General features: G+C 43.2%; 1 protein-coding gene across 1 annotated transcript in view; it reads left to right on the plus strand.

The window, feature by feature from the left end:
- ENPP3 (ectonucleotide pyrophosphatase/phosphodiesterase 3) overlaps nucleotides 1–20,450 on the plus strand; it is a 140,642-nt gene that overhangs the window by 71,149 nt on the left and 49,043 nt on the right. Inside the window, 8 exon segments of the mRNA XM_040430090.1 lie at nucleotides 6,534–6,599; nucleotides 6,687–6,759; nucleotides 9,840–9,858; nucleotides 9,899–9,946; nucleotides 11,250–11,381; nucleotides 14,740–14,775; nucleotides 15,578–15,704; nucleotides 17,852–17,909. Of these exon segments, the coding sequence (XP_040286024.1) occupies nucleotides 6,534–6,599; nucleotides 6,687–6,759; nucleotides 9,840–9,858; nucleotides 9,899–9,946; nucleotides 11,250–11,381; nucleotides 14,740–14,775; nucleotides 15,578–15,704; nucleotides 17,852–17,909 (559 nt within the window).

Consider the following 20,450-nt stretch of genomic DNA (forward strand, 5'->3'; position numbering starts at 1 on the left):
TGAACAAGGAGGCCATGTCATTAGATTTTCTTCTTTTATACCCTTTCTTGCCAGCACGCTGTGGAGTATTTGACGCGTGCTGATGGAGCATTGTCCTGCATGAAAATCATGTTTTTTTCTTAAAGGATGCAGACTTCTTCCTGTACCACTGCTTGAAGAAGGTGTCTTCCAGAAACTGGCAGTAGGACTGGGAGTTGAGCTTGACTCCATCCTCAACCCGAAAAAGGCCCCACAAGCTCATCTTTGTGATAACAGCCCAAACCAGTACTCCACCTCCACCTTGCTGGCGTCTGAGTCAGGCTGGAGCTCTCTGCCCTTTACCAATCCAGCCACGGCCCCATCCCTCTGCCCATCAAGACTCACTCTCATTTCATCAGTCCATAAAACCTTAGAAAAATCAGTCTTGAGATATTTCTTGGCCCAGTCTTGACGTTTCAGCTTGTGTGTCTTGTTCAGTGGTGGTCGTCTTTCAGCCTTTCTTACCTTGGCCATGTCTCTGAGTATTGCACACCTTGTGCTTTTGGGCACTCCAGTGATGTTGCAGCTCTGAAATATGGCCAAACTGGTGGCAAAGTGGCATCTTGGCAGCTGCACGCTTGACTTTTCTCAGTCATGGGCAGTTATTTTGCGCCTTGGTTTTTTCCACACGCTTCTTGCGACCCTGTTGACTATTTGAATGAAACGCTTGATTGTTCGATGATTCACGCTTCAGAAGCTTTGCAATTTTAAGAGTGCTGCATCCCTCTGCAAGATATCTCACTATTTTTGACTTTTCTGAGGCTGTCAAGTCCTTCTTTTGACCCATTTTGCCAAAGGAAAGGAAGTTGCCTAATAATTATGCACACCTGATATAGGGTGTTGATGTCATTAGACCACACCCCTTCTCATTACAGAGATGCACAATCACCTAATATGCTTAATTGGTAGTAGGCTTTCGAGCCTATACAGCTTGGAGTAAGACAACATGCATAAAGAGGATGATGTGGTCAAAATACTCATTTGCCTAATAATTCTGCACTCCTGTACATGCACTAAAAAAGTCTTCTCAAAAGAATTTGTCTACAAGCAGACATCATCCCTTAGGCTTCCTACATGCGGCAATGTCCATATTTTCAGTCCAAAACAATGAATCCACAACATACGGATACCTTCCGTTCCATGTGGCAATGCGCATTCTTCCCAATCCCATTAATAAAAAGGTCTATTCTCATCCACAATATGGACCAGAATAGGACATAGTTCTTAATTTTGCGGAACGGTGACATGGAATTGGAAAAAAACACCGATGTGTGCATGGGCTCCTAGAAATCAATGGGACCGTATTATAGCTGCGGAAAATTGATGCAGATTGCACACAAATAAAAAGCGCATGAGGACTAGTATAGAGAAGTATTTTGGCGAAACCAACCTCGCCACTGGGCTTTGGAGAGGACTGGCTGCTGGCCTCTTGCCCCTGGATTATGGGCCATATACTACTTTTAAACCCTGAACCTATTCAAGTGAATTTTGGATAGGTTTGTCCCCAAGTTATACTGTTTAAATTGATGTAAGTTATATGTATGGCCAATGTAAACTCACAAAGTTGTAAAACAATTTATAATAAGTGTAACTTGTCAGCTTGGGAGGAAATGCTGGGTGTGTTTCTATTGTGCCATTGTCCCTTTGTGTGTTTAAATGGTGATGTCTGTTCTGTTGTCTGCACATGTGTATTGGTGACTTCTCTTTGTCTTGCAGAGATAATGGATTACGCTCGGGTGTCTCGAGGGCAGAGAGTAGGAAACCATGATGCATTGTGGGGATGTGTTGTGTCTGTGTGTCCTAAGTGCTGTTTATCTGTCCTATGTCACAGTCTTCATTCTGGTCCCCTAGGGGCTTGTACACCAGATGGGCTGTACTTACATTGTATGTGTTGTAAATTACTGATTGGTTGCATTTCAAACCCCTGTGGGCAGTACTATGTTTGTGGTTTATGAATAAAAGAGGCTGTACGTGAAGTGACCCCCATGAGGTAGAGCAAGACCTGGCTCACCTAGCAACCCTGGAGTGGGAACTGGAGCAGGACTACCGAGATCTCTTCCACTCCATTGAGAAGGCTCAGCAGGACGGTAAGGTGACAGACCCAGATCCAGACCCATTTAGCTGGGCAGATATTGTAGAATGTTACTGGGAAGGACCCCAGGTGGCCGATAGAGATGAGACCGAGGTCTCTCCACAGGTCCAGCAGGGAATTGGGAGCCCCGTCTCCATTCCCCAGCGGCAGTGTGAATTGCAGGGAATTGGGAGCCCAGGCTCTATTCCCCAGCGGCAGTGTGAAGTGCAGGGAGAGGAGAGCAGCGTCCTCCCTCCCCAGCGGCAGGCTGAGTTACAGGGGGCAGAGGTAGTTGTTCCTGCCCCCCAGCAGCAGAGTGATATGCCGGGAAGGCAGTGTGAAATGCAGGGAGAGGAGAGCAGCGTCCTCCCTCCCCAGCGGCAGGCTGAGTTACAGGGGGCAGAGGTAGTTGTTCCTGCCCCCCAGCAGCAGCATGATTTTTTGGGAATTGGGAGCCCAGTCTCCATTCCCCAGCGGCAGGCGGAGTTACAGGGGGCAGAGACAGTCGGTCCTGTCCCCCAGCGGCAGAGTGTCCAGCAGGGAATAGAGAGCCCAGTCTCCTTTCCCCAGCAGCAGGACACTGTATTGGGAGCGGAGACAGTCGGTCGCCCTCCCCAGCGGCTGGAAGTATGTATGGGAGAGGAGCTCGTTACCCCCTCTCCCCAGCGGCAGCTTAACGCACCAGGGGGAGACAGTAAGCCCCACAACAGTGCAGATGGGACCGTGGTCTCTGCACTTACAGCACAGGGGGTAGAGACAGTCGGTCTCCCCCTCCAACAACCAGACTCTAAGCCAGGGAGCAACACAGAGACCGGGAGTACCAGCTTCCAACCTAACCTTGGGGGACTCACTGGACAGAGACAGGCTACCAAATGCAACAGGTCCAGTATTGTGTTGTGGGTGGGCTGCCAGACTAACTCAGGTACCGACCGGCGTGAGGTCAGGTATCTGGTTAGTCTTCCCTGGGGGGGGGGGGAGATGTGTGGCGAAACCAACCTCGCCACTGGGTTTTGGAAAGGACTGGCTGCTGGCCTCTTGCCCCTGGATTATGGGCCATATACTAACTTTTAAACCCCTGAACCTATTCAAGTGAATTTTGGATAGGTTTGTCCCCAAGTTATACTGTTTAAATTGATGTAAGTTATATGTATGGCCAATGTAAACTCACAAAGTTGTAACAATTTATAATAAGTGTAGCTTGTCAGCTTGGGAGGAATATGCTGGGTGTGTTTCTATTGTGCCATTGTCCCATTGTGTGTTTAAATGGTGATGTCTGTTCTGTTGTCTGCACATGTGTATTGGTGACTTCTCTTTGTCTTGAGAGACAATTGGATTACGCCTCGGGTGTCTCGAGGGCAGAGAGTAGGAAACCATGATGCATTGTGGGGATGTGTTGTGTCTGTGTGTCCTAAGTGCTGTTTATCTGTCCTATGTCACAGTCTTCATTCTGGTCCCCTAGGGGCGTGTACACCAGATGGGCTGTACTTACATTGTATGTGTTGTAAATTACTGATTGGTTGCATTTCAAACCCCTGTGGGCAGTACTATGTTTGTGGTTTATGAATAAAAGAGGCTGTACGTGAAGTACAGTCAGACCACTGCTTGACCCTCAAAACGGAGCCTTGTCTCGTTATTGGGGGGATTCACTGTATGCTGTTAGAAGACCGATTGCCAGGATTGTATGCTTTTCCTGTTCGTCTGCTAGCAGCTATTCGTGAGGTTCCAGTTTGGAGTGCTACTTTGTATCCAGTTCGAGAGTTGGTGTTCTGCAGTAGCTGTGCCTGTCTCTCAGAAAGGGGCATATCGCCTAAACGGATTTTAACCCCTTGTCTGCGGAAACGGTCCGTTACATTGGTGGCAGCAGTGGGATAGTTCCTACAGCCAGAAGGACAGCTACAAAGAAACATCATTCCCTGGAATTACAATTTGAAGGACAACGCATGTCCCAGTACAGCGTCCCTGACAGCAGCAGGATGGAACCAGCAGTGTTATACCAGGAGGAGGACCTGGATGGCCGGGATGCATTAAGGAAAGGCATCTGGTACCAGGCCCTGGATAATCTACAATACCAGCGGGGTGAGAGTCTCCCCAGTGAAGAGCAGCGGTTGCAGAAGCAAGTGGCCCTGCGGATGCCCTTCCTGGGAGAGCAGCCCCTGGTGGAATGGGTGAAGGAACTAGAGCACCGGGTATGGCAGGAGCTATGGCTGGAGGATGCCTACCAGGCGCTTTGGTGGTATATGGCACAGTATATTCCCTGGACAGCCGAACATGACAAGCCAGAGGGAGAGGAGTTTTATGGTCCTGGCTTGTTATGGGAGTCCTTTGCAGAGCCTGACTTCGGGAGCCCTGTACAGTCCAGACTTCAGGACATTTTTTATGAGAGGGAGGCTAGGCATGAGTGGGATGACCCCCATGAGGTAGAGCAAGACCTGGCTCACCTAGCAACCCTGGAGTGGGAACTGGAGCAGGACTACCGAGATCTCTTCCACTCCATTGAGAAGGCTCAGCAGGACGGTAAGGTGACAGACCCAGATCCAGACCCATTCAGCTGGGCAGATATTGTAGAATGTTACTGGGAAGGACCCCAGGTGGCCGGTAGAGATGGGACCGAGGTCTCTCCACCGGTCCAGCAGGGAATTGGGAGCCCCGTCTCCATTCCCCAGCGGCAGTGTGAATTGCAGGGAATTGGGAGCCCAGTCTCTATTCCCCAGCGGCAGTGTGAAGTGCAGGGAGAGGAGAGCAGCGTCCTCCCTCCCCAGCGGCAGGCTGAGTTACAGGGGGCAGAGGTAGTTGTTCCTGCCCCCCAGCAGCAGAGTGATATGCCGGGAAGGCAGTGTGAAATGCAGGGAGAGGAGAGCAGCGTCCTCCCTCCCCAGCGGCAGGCTGAGTTACAGGGGGCAGAGGTAGTAGTTCCTGCCCCCCAGCAGCAGCATGATTTTTTGGGAATTGGGAGCCCAGTCTCCATTCCCCAGCGGCAGGCGGAGTTACAGGGGGCAGAGACAGTCGGTCCTGTCCCCCAGCGGCAGAGTGTCCAGCAGGGAATAGAGAGCCCAGTCTCCTTTCCCCAGCAGCAGGACACTGTATTGGGAGCGGAGACAGTCGGTCGCCCTCCCCAGCGGCTGGAAGTATGTATGGGAGAGGAGCTCGTTACCCCCTCTCCCCAGCGGCAGCTTAACGCACCAGGGGGAGACAGTAAGCCCCACAACAGTGCAGATGGGACCGTGGTCTCTGCACTTACAGCACAGGGGGTAGAGACAGTCGGTCTCCCCCTCCAACAACCAGACTCTAAGCCAGGGAGCAACACAGAGACCGGGAGTACCAGCTTCCAACCTAACCTTGGTGGACTCACTGGACAGAGACAGGCTACCAAATGCAACAGGTCCAGTATTGTGTTGTGGGTGGGCTGCCAGACTAACTCAGGTACCGACCGGCGTGAGGTCAGGTATCTGGTTAGTCTTCCCTGGGGGGGGGGGGGAGATGTGTGGCGAAACCAACCTCGCCACTGGGTTTTGGAAAGGACTGGCTGCTGGCCTCTTGCCCCTGGATTATGGGCCATATACTAACTTTTAAACCCCTGAACCTATTCAAGTGAATTTTGGATAGGTTTGTCCCCAAGTTATACTGTTTAAATTGATGTAAGTTATATGTATGGCCAATGTAAACTCACAAAGTTGTAACAATTTATAATAAGTGTAACTTGTCAGCTTGGGAGGAATATGCTGGGTGTGTTTCTATTGTGCCATTGTCCCATTGTGTGTTTAAATGGTGATGTCTGTTCTGTTGTCTGCACATGTGTATTGGTGACTTCTCTTTGTCTTGAGAGATAATTGGATTACGCCTCGGGTGTCTCGAGGGCAGAGAGTAGGAAACCATGATGCATTGTGGGGATGTGTTGTGTCTGTGTGTCCTAAGTGCTGTTTATCTGTCCTATGTCACAGTCTTCATTCTGGTCCCCTAGGGGCGTGTACACCAGATGAGCTGTACTTACATTGTATGTGTTGTAAATTACTGATTGGTTGCATTTCAAACCCCTGTGGGCAGTACTATGTTTGTGGTTTATGAATAAAAGAGGCTGTACGTGAAGTACAGTCAGACCACTGCTTGACCCTCAAAACGGAGCCTTGTCTCGTTATTGGGGGGATTCACTGTATGCTGTTAGAAGACCGATTGCCAGGATTGTATGCTTTTCCTGTTCGTCTGCTAGCAGCTATTCGTGAGGTTCCAGTTTGGAGTGCTACTTTGTATCCAGTTCGGGAGTTGGTGTTCTGCAGTAGCTGTGCCTGTCTCTCAGAAAGGGGCATATCGCCTAAACGGATTTTAACCCCTTGTCTGCGGAAACGGTCCGTTACAAGTATGTTACAAATTGTAATGATAATTGCAAACTAAAATCCAATGCACATAACCTAAAACTATCCAGAAATAATATTTCCATTTTTCATATAAGGTCTGTTCAGTATGAAGAAAGAATACGCAGCATTCTGGAGTGGCTTGACCTTCCAAAAGATAAAAGGTATCTCTTCTTCTGATACGCTAGTAGTAAGGTAGGCTATGTTTTTATTTATGTTTCATTGTAACATCATCCATATGTGTTTAATAGGCCACATTTTTATACATTGTACATTGAAGAACCAGACTCCTCAGGACATTCGTTTGGTCCAGTAAGTGGTGGGGTAAGTGATTTATTTCCTGTTATTTATATAGCACGCACATTCACTGTCACCATTCACGTGGTCCCTGTCAGGAGAAAATAACCTATCAGTAAGGGAGGAAACCAGAGTATTTGAAATAAACCCATGCAAACGCCAGGAGAACATACAGTGCACTTGCTGTGCAGATATTGCATTTGGCCTGATTCGACTCCAGCATGCTGAGAAATATAAAGTTTTAATATGTGCAATGAGTCCCTAGGAGCAACAGCGGCGTTGCCATTGCACCTAGAGGCTCAGCTTCAACTGATGCACCCTCTGCAGTTGAGAAGTTAGTGCCAGGCGTGATGACAGTTCACTACCTGGCCCTGTCAATCAAAATGTAGAGGGCACTGTAGTTGCAGATAGAGCTGAGCCTTTAGGTGTAATGATAACGCCCCCGTTGCTCCTGGAAGCTCATTTGCATATATAAAAACTTCATTTTTCTCAGCAATGCAGACACATATGAACATGGGACCAACACAGATGCCTTCAGCTGCCAAGTGTACATGTAACAGCTCAGCCAGTGTCATAGCTACAAATCTGCTGACAGGTGCCCTTCATTTACCAGTCGGACACAAACAACCCAATATTTCTCCCGATTGCTTCAATCTTTGATGCATGATTACATTACATTTGATAGTAAAAGGAACATATATCATCCCTGGATTTTTAGCTTGGGCATAATTATACTGTAGTTAGTCTGGTTAGCCTCACATAACACTTTGGAGAACTATTCTCGCAAATGTCTTTTAGATCTAAAGGAGGATCAGAATGTGAGTTTTCAACAAACTTTGCATTAATCAATAGTACAATGTGTATACATGAGCAATATCACTATTTCGGGCCATTTTATCACGTGTATCTGGCATTTTTTTGGAGTTTTCTGTGCTTGCTGCATATATTTTGAAGTTCTCAAAGAGTGGAGACTTGATCCCATCTACTGTACACACAGAAAGTAGAAGATAATCTGGTGCCTAACTGTCTCACAGTAACACAGAAGCCACCGTAGGATAATGGAGGACATTAGAGTGAAGTACTGACCTGTATGGTTTTGAATGAAGCACTTGGTCTAAGCTATAACTTTCCTATGTAGCTGTGCAGTCTTTCTGTGTCAGTGCTTGTCTTTGAGTTCCTGCTCACTCCTCCCCCTCCCCTCTCCATAGACTTGCATTGGCATGTGTAATCTGGTCCTCCTGCACTGATGATCCATCCTGGATGTGAATAAGGCATTTTTCAAAGTTAAAAGCAATTACCAGGGGAGGATGGGGTGGGGAAACTGGTAAACAGCTGAAAACAGGAGACGTAGACAATTTTTAACTGAGAAGGTGTATTACAAAGTTTATTGTAGTCGCTTGTACTATTAATTTAGGGTAAAAGGGTTGTCTGAGAGATTAATAAATTAAACTACCTGCAGGAAATTATAAATAAAAATATACTCACCAGTAGTGTTGAGCGAATTGAAATATCTGAAGTGGACTTTGATCAAAATGTTAGGAAAAATTCTATTCACCATGATGCGGAAGTTCCTCGTGCTTCGTGGTAACAAACCGATTTTCCCAGAAATGATAGGGAAAAAAATATATTTACTCACCTCATCCATTTGCGGTCATCTTGATTGTAGAGACCGCGCAAAATCTTGCGCAGGGTAGCGTATGACATCACATGCTGGTGCTCCCGCCCAGCGTAATGACATTATCACATCACCGCGCAAGATTTCACACGGTTTCTTCAATTAAAATGGCCCCCATGGCTAAGGTGAGTATTTTATTTAATTTATTTATTTTTACCCTGATTAAATGGGTTCTCCAGAATGAAGAAATTGAAAATGCCCTAAATATTACTTTATTATAAATATATTCCAAATATTGTTCATTAGTTATAATGACTGTTTGTTTTTTCTGGGGAGCAAATTATTAGGAGAATAAAATGGCTGCCGTCCTACTAGTACACACAAAAGCTGTCCTAATCACATAGCAGGACACAGCCACAATCCCCACCTCCTCTCTGTACTTCATGTCTCCTCATGAACTTAATTCCTCAGAGATTCAGCTGAAGATCATATTAAACTGTAAGAGCAGACAGGAGGATGAAGCAGGCTTCACCGCAGTGCTCTGAAGTAACTTGTCCTCCTGTGTGATAAGGACAGGTTTTGTGTGTACTAATAGGATGGCGGCCATTTTATTTCTCCTGATGCTCCCCAGAGAAAATGAGCTATTATAACTATGAAGAGGTATTTGGGAATTTATTTATATAAAGTAATATTTACGTATTTTTATTTTTTTAAATCCTGGAGAACTCCTTTAACCCCTGAAAGGCCTAAATTGTAGCCTCAGATACCGAGATCAGCGATGAAGCCGGAATCTGAGGGGTTCAATGATGGGGAGCAGCGTGATCACCGTTCCCCGTCATTGCGCCCACTTGTACAAAGAAATTCGCTTTGTGACAAAGTAATTCTTAACTGATCTAATTTCTTTATGAAATTCGGCAAAGCAGTCGAATCATTTTTTTTTTAAACTTCCCTCATCTCTACTCATCAGCTAAACCCCCTCCACTCTAGCAACAATGCTAAGATGGTCCCCACCCAACCCTGTACACTTTCCTGGAGTGACGTAAGCTTTTCAATGGCTTTTGTCTCAATATAACGCGATGAGTTAAGAAATTTGAGTTAGGAGCAGGAGTGCTAAACCCTGCTACATCTGGTATTAGCATGTTACCACTGCAGCCCTATCATTGCCTTCAATGGTGATGCTAGCAAGTATGGCAATGGCATGTAATCACTAGGCCAGTGATTGGCTGCACATGTGGTAAGGTTTATCATGATACCTGTAAACAAAAGGGACAACTAGAGCATTAGTGCTGAAGCTAGTGATTTTTGAGGTAAGCAATGTTTTTTTTTTTTTTTAAGAACATTTACAAATTTCTTGAACTCTCTGACAATTCTTTTAATATTCCTAAAATTCAATCCATTTGTCAGTGTGATATAACATTACAAAGGCAAAGAATCAGTTTGAATGACTAGTACATTTTTTACATATTGTATCAATATTATTTCCATTTTGTTAGTGATTAAGGCTTTGATACGCGCTGATAAAACTATAGAGATGCGATGGTGGATCTGAAGCAAAGGAATCTTCAAACTGTGTGAACTTGATATTAGTTGCTGACCATGGTATGTACTCTTTCTAGACATTATAATAATTCATACAATTTCAAACTTAGTTAACACCACGTTTAGGATCAACGTTAGCATATATGCTGGGAGATGCTCCCGACGTATGTTTAAAGGGTTATCCGAGTTATGGAAAAAATAAACTCATAGGACTACATATACATAGTTAAGCTTGATTTTTTTAAGAGAAAAACCCATACTTACACCTTTGCATGGTTCTGTTATTATTGCTTTGTTTACCATGCTGCAGCAAATCTGTGGGGGCAGTAACAACAATGACGGAGCTCTCCCTCCATGAATATTTGTGGGTGTGAAGAATCTGCCCTTCCCCTCACCCTGCTCTGCACATCCTAATTTTGCCATTATAAAAAACAGTCACATAGTCATCTCTAGCTCACACAGCAGAAGATCTTCCTGTCACATTGCAGATACTCTCTCTAGATAGATAGATAGATAGATAGGATAGATCAGTAAATATATATCACGATATACATATATATAGATTGTGTGTGTATATCTATATCTAAGCTATGACAGCTATATGTATCTAAGCTATATGACAGCTATATGTATCTAAGCTATATGACAGCTTTATGTATCTAAGCTATATGACAGCTATATCTATCTAAGCTATATGACACCTATATCTATCTAAGCTATATCACAGCTATATCTATCTAAGCTATATCACAGCTATATCTATATGACAGACAATGATTTACTTTGTGATGTTCCTGGGGGTGGTTTTGTTTCTGATGGCCAGTGGAGTAGGGCAATGGTAACTTGCTGAGGCTTCCGGCACTGGTAAAGATCGCCGATGCAGAGGCAGTGGAACGGGCCCACTAGTGGATCACAGGGACGGAGCGGGCACACCATTGAAACTTTCCGAACAGCTGCCGGCATGCGCGATCCCTCACAGGAGCCTTGGCAGCGAGAGGAGAGAGAGGGGGGTGTGCACACAAGGCTCTGACGATTCGTGTACAGAGCCGGGCCACTCCCTAAGGCAGGGAGAAGCCTGTACATGAAACGTCACCACCGGAGCTTGGTGGATGACATCAGGGGTCACGTGACCCGTATCGGCCATGCAGAAACACGGCAGAATAAATTATGTGAGTAAGTTACAAATGTATTTTTAATAATGTTATAAGCCACCGTAACATACTGTATATAGATATAACTCGGACATCCCCTTTAATGTGCCCATTAGCCTATCATTAGCCAGACAAAATATATACTTTTCAATATAACTGTGTGCAATTTTTTTTTATGTATTTATATATTTGAAATTATTGTTTTCTTTAAGGAATGGAGAAAACGTATTGTGAACAGCTGGAGTTTATGACCAATTACTTTCCATCCATTAATTTTTTTTACCTCTACGATGGACAGCAGCTCGTATTCGTGCAAGGGAATGTTCCTGCGGATTACTTGAGTTGTAAGTCATTGCATTGCTCAGATATTATTTATAGTTAAAGTAATTGTTTATTTTTTAAGAATTGAATTTTACTCATGTGTACCACTATTCCATTTACACAGGGGACTTGAGGACCCCCTTTCCTGTGATCATTCTGGGTCCCAGTGGTCAGACCCCCAGCAATCATACATTTATTACCTTTTCTGTGAATAAGTGATAAAATATTATTTGTGGGCTAACCCTTTTAATAAAATTGTTGAAGGCAAGATATTTTAGCCAATGTTCTTGTTTTTTTGTAAAAAAAAAATTATAATACGTGTTTCAAAATTATACAGTAAAAGTATCCAAGTAATTTTCAAAAATCAAAATGCATCTTGCAACTAATTTAGAAAGCTACCCTGGAGAAAGCTAAAACCAGTAGGAATGCCTAGGACACATGTGAATGAGTTTAATGGGTATTGATTGATCAGTTTAGTTTCTCCTGAATTACAGCACAGTCCAGTAGACATTAAACCTTGGGTATAGCCACACCATGTGAACTAGATTCACTTCAAAACCTATTAAATTCAAGAGAATAACAAATATAAATTTTATAAAAAAAATTATAATGTATAAAATAACCTGTGTATTAATGCAAAGATTCCAGGAGGGGAGAGGACAGGAGTGATAGTAGTGGCATGATGGTTGTTATAGTAGTACTCACGGTGGCAGTCCTCACTCTGGCGCTCCCAGGGCTGTGCAGTGGATGTAGGGGCACACCCTTTTATTCCCCTCAGGGGCACACCCTCATTTGAGGTCTCCTGCCTGGTGGCAGCTGGGATCCCCGTGGTGTTGATGGGTTTTTGGAAGCAAGGCAGAGATTCCTTGTGGTACAGTGCAATATAAGGTTGTGGTGAAACTGCAATGATAAAGCCGTCTCTAGGTGTAAAAATCGAACAGTTTTACAGGAAACTTTGGCAGTTCATAAATACATTTACAAGAGTAAGCATAATCTGTTACCATTGCATAAGATAGTTTTCTCAAGGCTGCATATAGGATAGGTGGAAGAGATAGTATCAGGCTAGATTCACAGAGTTTTTTGAATGACAATTTCAGAAAAACATATCAGACAATTTCTCCAAATCCTGTTCCCGCCATTTATTGCACCCAACATTTGACCGCCTGTTCAAACTTAAGCCCATCTTCGACTAGTTTAGTGTTAGTACATGGGTGCAGTTTCCAAAACTGGGTCATCTCATATTTTTTTTATTTTTTTTTTACAGTCTGGGGACATCAGGAATTTTTTTTTACATGCAACACGGCACCTAAAATCCTGCACTGACCATAATGCATTTCAAATTTGCTCATCCCTAATTGCTATTTGTCTTAAAAGTAGAAAAAAAAACAAATTTGGGAAAATTTCAGTTTTTATAAGTAAAGGAAAAAAATATTGATCCAAATTTACTGCTAACTACGAAGTACAATGTGTCAGAAGAAAAAATTCTCAGAATTGGTTGCAAAGTTATCACCACATAAAGTAACACATAGGGGTTAATATCAAGGCGCTGTAGATCTAAATGGGGTGTACATACATAATATACAACAAAACAAGTGCCATGAATAGGATCTTATTAACAGGGACCGGTATAAAGGAGAGTAACCTGCTGCGAGGGCTTACAATCTACAAGCTATGCCACAGTGGAGAGGCACTAATGAATTGATGAGGCAAAGAAATTGTTTTACTTTTTTGTAAAAATTTGGAAAAAGGAGATTCAATATTCCTCCAGGTTAGGTGGCCTAATTCCAGCACTTAGAAAAAAAACTTCAGAGGAAAACATATCCAGTAAATACAGAGTAGCCAATGACGAGGAGAAATGCTGATGCTGGGTTACCAGATTGGGAACAGAGAAACCAATTTTAGGCTCTGTTGACACAGCAATTGTGCTTTTCATCAAGATTTCCATCACTTTTGACTGCAAAAATAGCACGGTATGCCGCATATAGTCTTGCAGTCAAGATGAGAGTGGGGTCTATCAGATGCTGTTTGGATTCCTCGTGTATCAGATCCCAGCACAACATCAGGGATTCCATTAAAAATGGAATCCACAGGGTGGATATGAGCAAGTCCTAAACATACTTCTTATATACACTAAACGTGTATTCTGGAAATTAGCCAAACTCCTGTCTGACATACGTACATATGACTAGTTTCCTGCATCCCACGACCAGATCTCTGAGCCAGGAACACACCCAGTAATTTGGCAATGTCACCATTTCTTAACACCTCCGCCTCATGTTGAACTCCTACGACCTTCTTAGAACTATTAGCATCATAGAGATGTAAAATGATTGGACAGGAAAATAAAGCTATTACTCATTGTAAACCAGATCCTTATGTAATGTTTCTAAAGTAGACCACAGAACAAGTGACCCTACTAATCTAATTTGTACAGCACAAATTTAGATTAGACAGTCTAAAACTGCCAGATTAATCAGAGTCCTGGATGGTAAACTGTCTAGTTGGCTTACTTTACACCAGAATTGTGCGCCAAAATGTTGACACATTTTTTGAGTGCATAAACTGTACATTTTTGCACCTTAAACCATGCCCCCTTTCCATTAGGCCATATCCCATTCCAATAAAACTCACTCATCAGATGAATCAAGAAAAGTGTCTAAAGCACATATAAATGTGGCGCAAAGCATCAGATGCTAATTACACCTGAATGACGGCACATTTTGATTAGGAAATCTCACCTACTGAAGTGCCCTTTTTTGTTCTCCTTTTTTTATATTTGAATACTGATATGTATTACAATAGAAGAGGCAAACTGACTATTTTGCCAATGCATCCAAGTGCACATGTCCACAGGGGACCCGCAGCTCCCTAATTTATTTTAAAGTGCTCCTTAAAGCTAAAAAGTCTGTAGAAATTGTCATAACTGCTCCTCAAGTGCAATCTATACTCCCAAACCAAATGTATTATGGCTATTGTGATTGTAAAGGGCTTAGACCTTTAATGTCCCGGGGTTGAGAACACTGTCAGTCAACTCCTGTAGAGCAAAGTATTATTATCATAAGAGTGAACCCCTTCAGATACGAGTCGCTTCTCTTAGCATCTCTGGCAAACAGCTTATTTCCTCCCCAAATAAGGAACCTCAGAAACATGGCCTTAGATCTTCCAAAGACCCATGCTTTGTACCGAGTCTTCATACCCTAGATATACATTTGTGATGGTGTGTAACAATGCCCAATTTTCATTTTTTTGCTATGGGACTCTCTCTGATCAATTTACGCCTCTGATTTCACTGTGTGCTGTGTTAAAATGCTAAAATTTGAACTGTTAAAGGTGTTTTCATGGGCTACCCAGTAACAGCTGCTTTTCTGATATTTTGAACAGTTGATTCGGACGGAGTTGTGAAGAACCTTACTGTAAGTATGTTCACACCGATTTGGGTCACGTTAAAAGAAAGCTCGTAAGCTGAAAGTTCTTGTTGTAGTACCAGAAATTGCCACAAGATGTCACAATATTTTTATTAGTACCGAGCTGGCAAACTCGCAATTTCTGCAAATCCAAAGGCTGAAAAATTCAGTATAATGAAATTTCTTTTCCCGCTTTCAGACAACCATCTTAAGGGTACTTTTGTGTGCCCTTATACAGATGTAACACCTGGACTACCCATAGTCATTCAGACCAGAGTTAGAGAACCATAGAAGCCCAAAGGTGCATGACTTGTAGATATCTGGTGTGTTCATAATATAGGCACAAAAAAGCCTCCCTAATATGGTTGTCTGAAAGCAGCTCTTGATAAATGTCCCTCTTTGTGTGAAACTACCCTAAGGGTGCCTGCACATTTGACACTTGAAGCCCCTTCTATGTGTACCGTATTAACAACCCCCCTACAACCTGAAGTTTTAGTTTGAGTCATGCCCCATATCCAAGTTTCTTGCGCGATGTGACAACCTGGCCGTAAAAGATTTCTAAACCTCTGAATACACAGGCCTCGTATTTTCTGTTCATGATGGAGCTATGGCGGATCTGTCTAAAGATGGATTCCCATGAATGCCTTATAATTGGGTCTGTCAGGGTTTCCATCAAGTACCAGTAGTTTGCACAGCGAGAATAAAGCTTTAGATTTTCTGATAGTTGAAATTGTTGTGTCAGCAGTACTCCGAAAAATGTTACCTTATAATACTTTGTATTGCTATAATGAATTTTGTGTTAAACTTGCTTGCAGTGTCGAAGCCAACTCAGCATTTTAAGCCTTACATGAAGCATCACCTGCCTAAACGATTTCATTATGCCAACCATATTCGCATTGATAAAGTTCACCTCTACGTGGACAGACAGTGGCTTGTTGTAAGGTGCAGTAGAATATGATGGAAATAAGTATTTACTTTTTAAGGCCTATATACTCATTGATCTATGTATCAGAGGATGGTATTGGTGGGTTATGAGGCTGGTCAGGTCAGATGTTTATATACAAAAATATATCTCCATGCACCAGGTATGTATGTGCAGAGATATGTCACACCTCTAATAAACTTATTTACCCACATGTGGACTGAGTATGTATAAAATATAACTTTTACTATAATTTCACTAAAAGCATTGGTGGTTGCAGTGAGACAAAAGGACAAAATAACATACATACATATAAACACAAATATTGCCACCGTCTAGAGCCGGCGTGGTAAGAGTAATAGTGGGTGGATCTTACCCCGTCCTGTAGACACACGACCAATAGACGGTGGGTGGTGTCAGTGCTCCGGTGTGATAACAGGCACTGGTGACCAAAATGCTTCTGTTGGTCTGGACACTCCTGTAATGCCTGGTCTAGAGCCCTCCCTATATGGATGGTTAGGGGCTATCCTCATAGACCTGCCTCAACGACACGGAGCACCCGCCCGACAGGGCGACCCCATACGGAACCTGTCCCAAAATGGGGCCTGTTCCCTGTAAATCCCTTACTGTATAGCCCTACATGCCATGTTTCGTTCCATTAAAAATGGAGCTCGTCAGGGGCTTATTGAAGTCAGAAGGTTTTATTTTAGCAGAGAGTTTCTCTTTGTAGATACAAAGCAGTGTGGACGGTCAGTGGTACGCGTCCCTACCGGGGAATGGGGAAGTGTCCCCAGCGAGACCCTCGCCTCACCTCACTGCAAGATGCAAACGTGACTTTGTCTGTCCAGAAGTTTACAGACTGACTGGAAAACCTCAGAAGAGAGCCAGGAATTGGAACGAAACAGCTTGGCTTCAAATTTAAAAAACTCTAAGATATTAATTCTGCCCCTTTGTCTAATATTGAGAATGCAAATTTAAGACCATTTTAAACTGCAGCAGATTTATCATAGTGGCCGATGCTGGATGATAAATCTGGCACATATTTAGACTAACGTTACACCACCTATGTTTTGGCTTAGTGAATGTACAAAATCACCAGTGTTTTGTGCATGATGGCAAATTTTTAAGCCACACTCCTTTTGCTAAGTCCGGTCAGATGGGGCATATAGTGTTCAAAATATCTAAAACCCCTTAATCAATGTAGTGAAAAGCACGTGCACTTTTTCAATATTAGATCTTCGCCACTCTGACATGGCTGTTTTAGTAAATGCCTGTATTTCTACAATTTAGCCACCAATTGGTTAGTTTCAGCAAATGTATGGTCACATCCCATAAACAAAGGGGAGTTGCAACTCCCTTTTGACAATTATTCACTAATTTCTAGTCACACCAATGTTTTTGGTTGTGCGACTTTTCTTAAAGGGAACCTGTCCACCTAAAAAAACGCCTCCCAAGCCACCAGCATTACCTTAAAGTAGCCAGCAGTAGGTTCCTAAAGATCCTTTTCTTCCTCCGGCCAGATGCACCAAAATCTTGAAAAACAAACTTTAATCCCTGCATGCGCTATGTAACAGCAAGTTGAAGTCAAGGGGGCAGCGGCCTCCTCGCTTCAAGTCAAGATAACCACGCCCCCTTTCCCTGCCCTTCACCTCTGACAGCCGCGCACTGTGAACGTCTGACGCACACTCACACAGCTATCGCTGTCAATCAAAGCGAAGGGGCATGGAAAGGGTGTGTGGTTATCTTGACTTGAAGCGAGGAGACCGCTGCCCCCTTGACTTCAAACTCTGCTGTTACATACCGCGGGATTAAAGTTTGTTTTTCCAAGATTTTGGTGAATCTGGCCAGAGGAAGAAAAGGATCTTTAGGAACATACTGCTGGCTACCTTAAGGTAATGCTGGCGTTTGGGAGGCGTTTTTTAGGTGACAGGTTCCCTTTTAAACTTGTCGGCATGTACCATAGCCTAATAGAAGAATCACACAGCGCAGATTCTAAGAAAGGTGGATTCAGAATCAATATTTCATAGTCAATACTAATACTAATTTACTAAATGGACATGTCAGGAGAGATGACGGCTTGGATCCTCATAAACAATGAGACTTGAAGTGTCTGACAAGCATAAATAACAGTAGTAACTATATGTTGTTGATTTATTTCTTTTAACAGGGACAATAGTTATACCTTTTGTGGAGGTGGCAACCATGGCTATGATAACGAGTTCAAAGCATGGAGGTACCGTCCAATAGCTACTTGTGGATCAGTTACAGTATCGTACTACTTTCATGGTGGGTTTACACGGCCAGAGGAGCAGCCTTCCCGACAACTGCAGCTCGTTCAGTGAGGATGAAGCATTGAATTTACATGCAGCGATCACCTCCACTGTATGAGGACGAGGGATTGCTACTACGATTGCTCATCCTCATACAGCTGCATTGTTTCTGGTCAGCAGATTGCTGTTTAAACTGTACGATCTGCTGCCCAGAAATTATGATTTACTTGCCTGCATGAATGACAGTTTCACCCGATAAATGAGCGTTGCGCTTGTTCTTTGGCTGATTGGCTGCACCTTTAGATCTGCAGATTGTCGGGAATGAGCCTTCACAGGAATGTTCGTCCCCGAGTTTCTGCCCAACAATCGGGCCGTGTAAACCCGCCATTAGATATGACAGTGATCATTAAAGGGGTTGTCTCACCTCAGCAAATGGCATTTACCATGTAGAGAAAGTTAATACAAGGCGCTTACTAATGTATTGTGATTGCTCATATTGTCTCCTTTGCTGGCTAGACTAATTTTTCTGTTACATTATACACTGCTCATTTCCATGGTTACAACCACCCTTCAATCCAACATCGGTGGCCGTGAATGAACTTTATAGGAAAACGCGTCAGCCTGTGTGTGCTCCTATTGTCCCGGCCCACCAGAGTGGCCAGAGCTATTTTCTTTAGTGTGCAAGCACGGCCACTGGTGCCGGATTGCAGGGTGGACGTAAGCAGTCATGGAATTCAGCCAGTCCCTCCAGTTCTCCAGATCCGGTTGTTAAAATTACAACTGGATCAAGAACCGTGTTACCAGCTGAGTCCCGATCCGGTGCTCTGGCGGCGGCAGGGCAGCTGGAGATGTTCGCTTCCATTGCTTTGCACGCCACTGATAGTTTAGCTCCTTAGTTGGGCAGTATGTGTGTGTAATGTATATATGGTGTATTTATCTGTGTGTTGCATATATATGGTGTATGTATATGTAAACATGTGTTGTGATGCCGCATGTCTGCCATTGACAAGGGAACCTGTTAAAAATCTGAATCCCACCCCTGGTCGTAACCATGGAAACGAGCAGTATATAATGTGATGGAAAGCAAAGGAGGAAATATGGACAATCACAATACATTAGTAAGTGCCTTGTATCAACTTTCTCTACATGATAAATGCATTTGCTGAAGTGAGAGAACCCCTTTACCTTACAATTCCTTTGGTTAATATTGTTTGTGTAATTGTTGGTAATTTTCTTAAGTGTTTTCCCTGTTTTATGTGACTATAAACCACTTTAAAAATTTTAAAATTCTTCAACTTCTCATATACTGTTTGTTAGGTTGAATTTATCGCGCTCTGCACTCCAAAATTCTGACTTCCGAAAGTTACAGAATAGGGTCTTTGCAATTTTTTTGTTGCACTTACATAAAAATTTTGCATCGTTGCATACAGATTTGCATATTGATTACAAGTACTTTTTCTCCAGAATGAAGCAATAGATTGCTAAGTGAAAGGTATCATTATATTCAGTGAGTGAAATTGCTGGTGACAGGTTCCTTCCAAAATCTACAATAAAGGCTACATTCATATATGTGCCATATTTTGTTCCATTTTCTGTCCATTCTAGGAACAGAAAAAATGGAAAAGAAAAAAAACTGGAGCACAGGCTTTGTCACATGACAGACACAAAAGTCGCGTGACAGACCCCTTTGACTATAATGGGTCTATTGTTTTTCCACCAAGGAGCCTTACATTTTGCAGGAGAAAATATCACAGCATAATGCGCTATATTGGCCTGCTTTTTTTAAAGGGGTTCACCGGGCTTTTAATATTGCTGACAGTGTCGGACCCCTGCCGATCTGGTATTGAAGACCTATCCTGAGGATAGTCATCATATTAAAAGCCCGAAAACCCTTTTAACAGAATCTGTGATGGAGGCCCCTAATGATGCCTGGTGAAGTTGGGAACCTAGCTTAATACGATTTCTGTGCTCATGGCCTTAGCTAATATCATTGATATAATACTTACGCAACAATAAAGACATAACCTTACATAGTTACATAGTTAATACGGTTTGAAAAAAGACATAAGTCCATCAAGTTCAACCAAGGGATAGGTGGGGGTGCGAATCCCCGAAGAAATTGAGACTGAGATTTCTACACATTTTCATAAGCATTAATGTTGTTTACTTTTAAGAATTCATCTAAACCCTTTTAAAACTGTCCCATTGTTACTGCTGTGACCTCGTCCTGAGGAAGTCTATTCCACAGATTCACCGTTCTTACAGTAAAGAAGCTTTGACGCTTCTGGAGACTGAACTTTTTCTTCTCCAGTCGGAGGCAGTGCCCCCCTTGTCTTTTGAGCGCATTTTACATGGAACAGTTTTTTACTGTATTTTTTGTATGGCCCATTTATATATTTGTATAGATTAATCATGTCTCGCCTTAGATGTCTCTTATCAAGACTAAATAAATTAAATTCTTTTAATCTTTCTCATAACTAAGACCCTCCATGCCCC

The sequence above is a fragment of the Bufo bufo genome, chromosome 4 (assembly GCF_905171765.1).
Source record: "Bufo bufo chromosome 4, aBufBuf1.1, whole genome shotgun sequence".
NCBI classification, from domain to species: domain Eukaryota; kingdom Metazoa; phylum Chordata; class Amphibia; order Anura; family Bufonidae; genus Bufo; species Bufo bufo.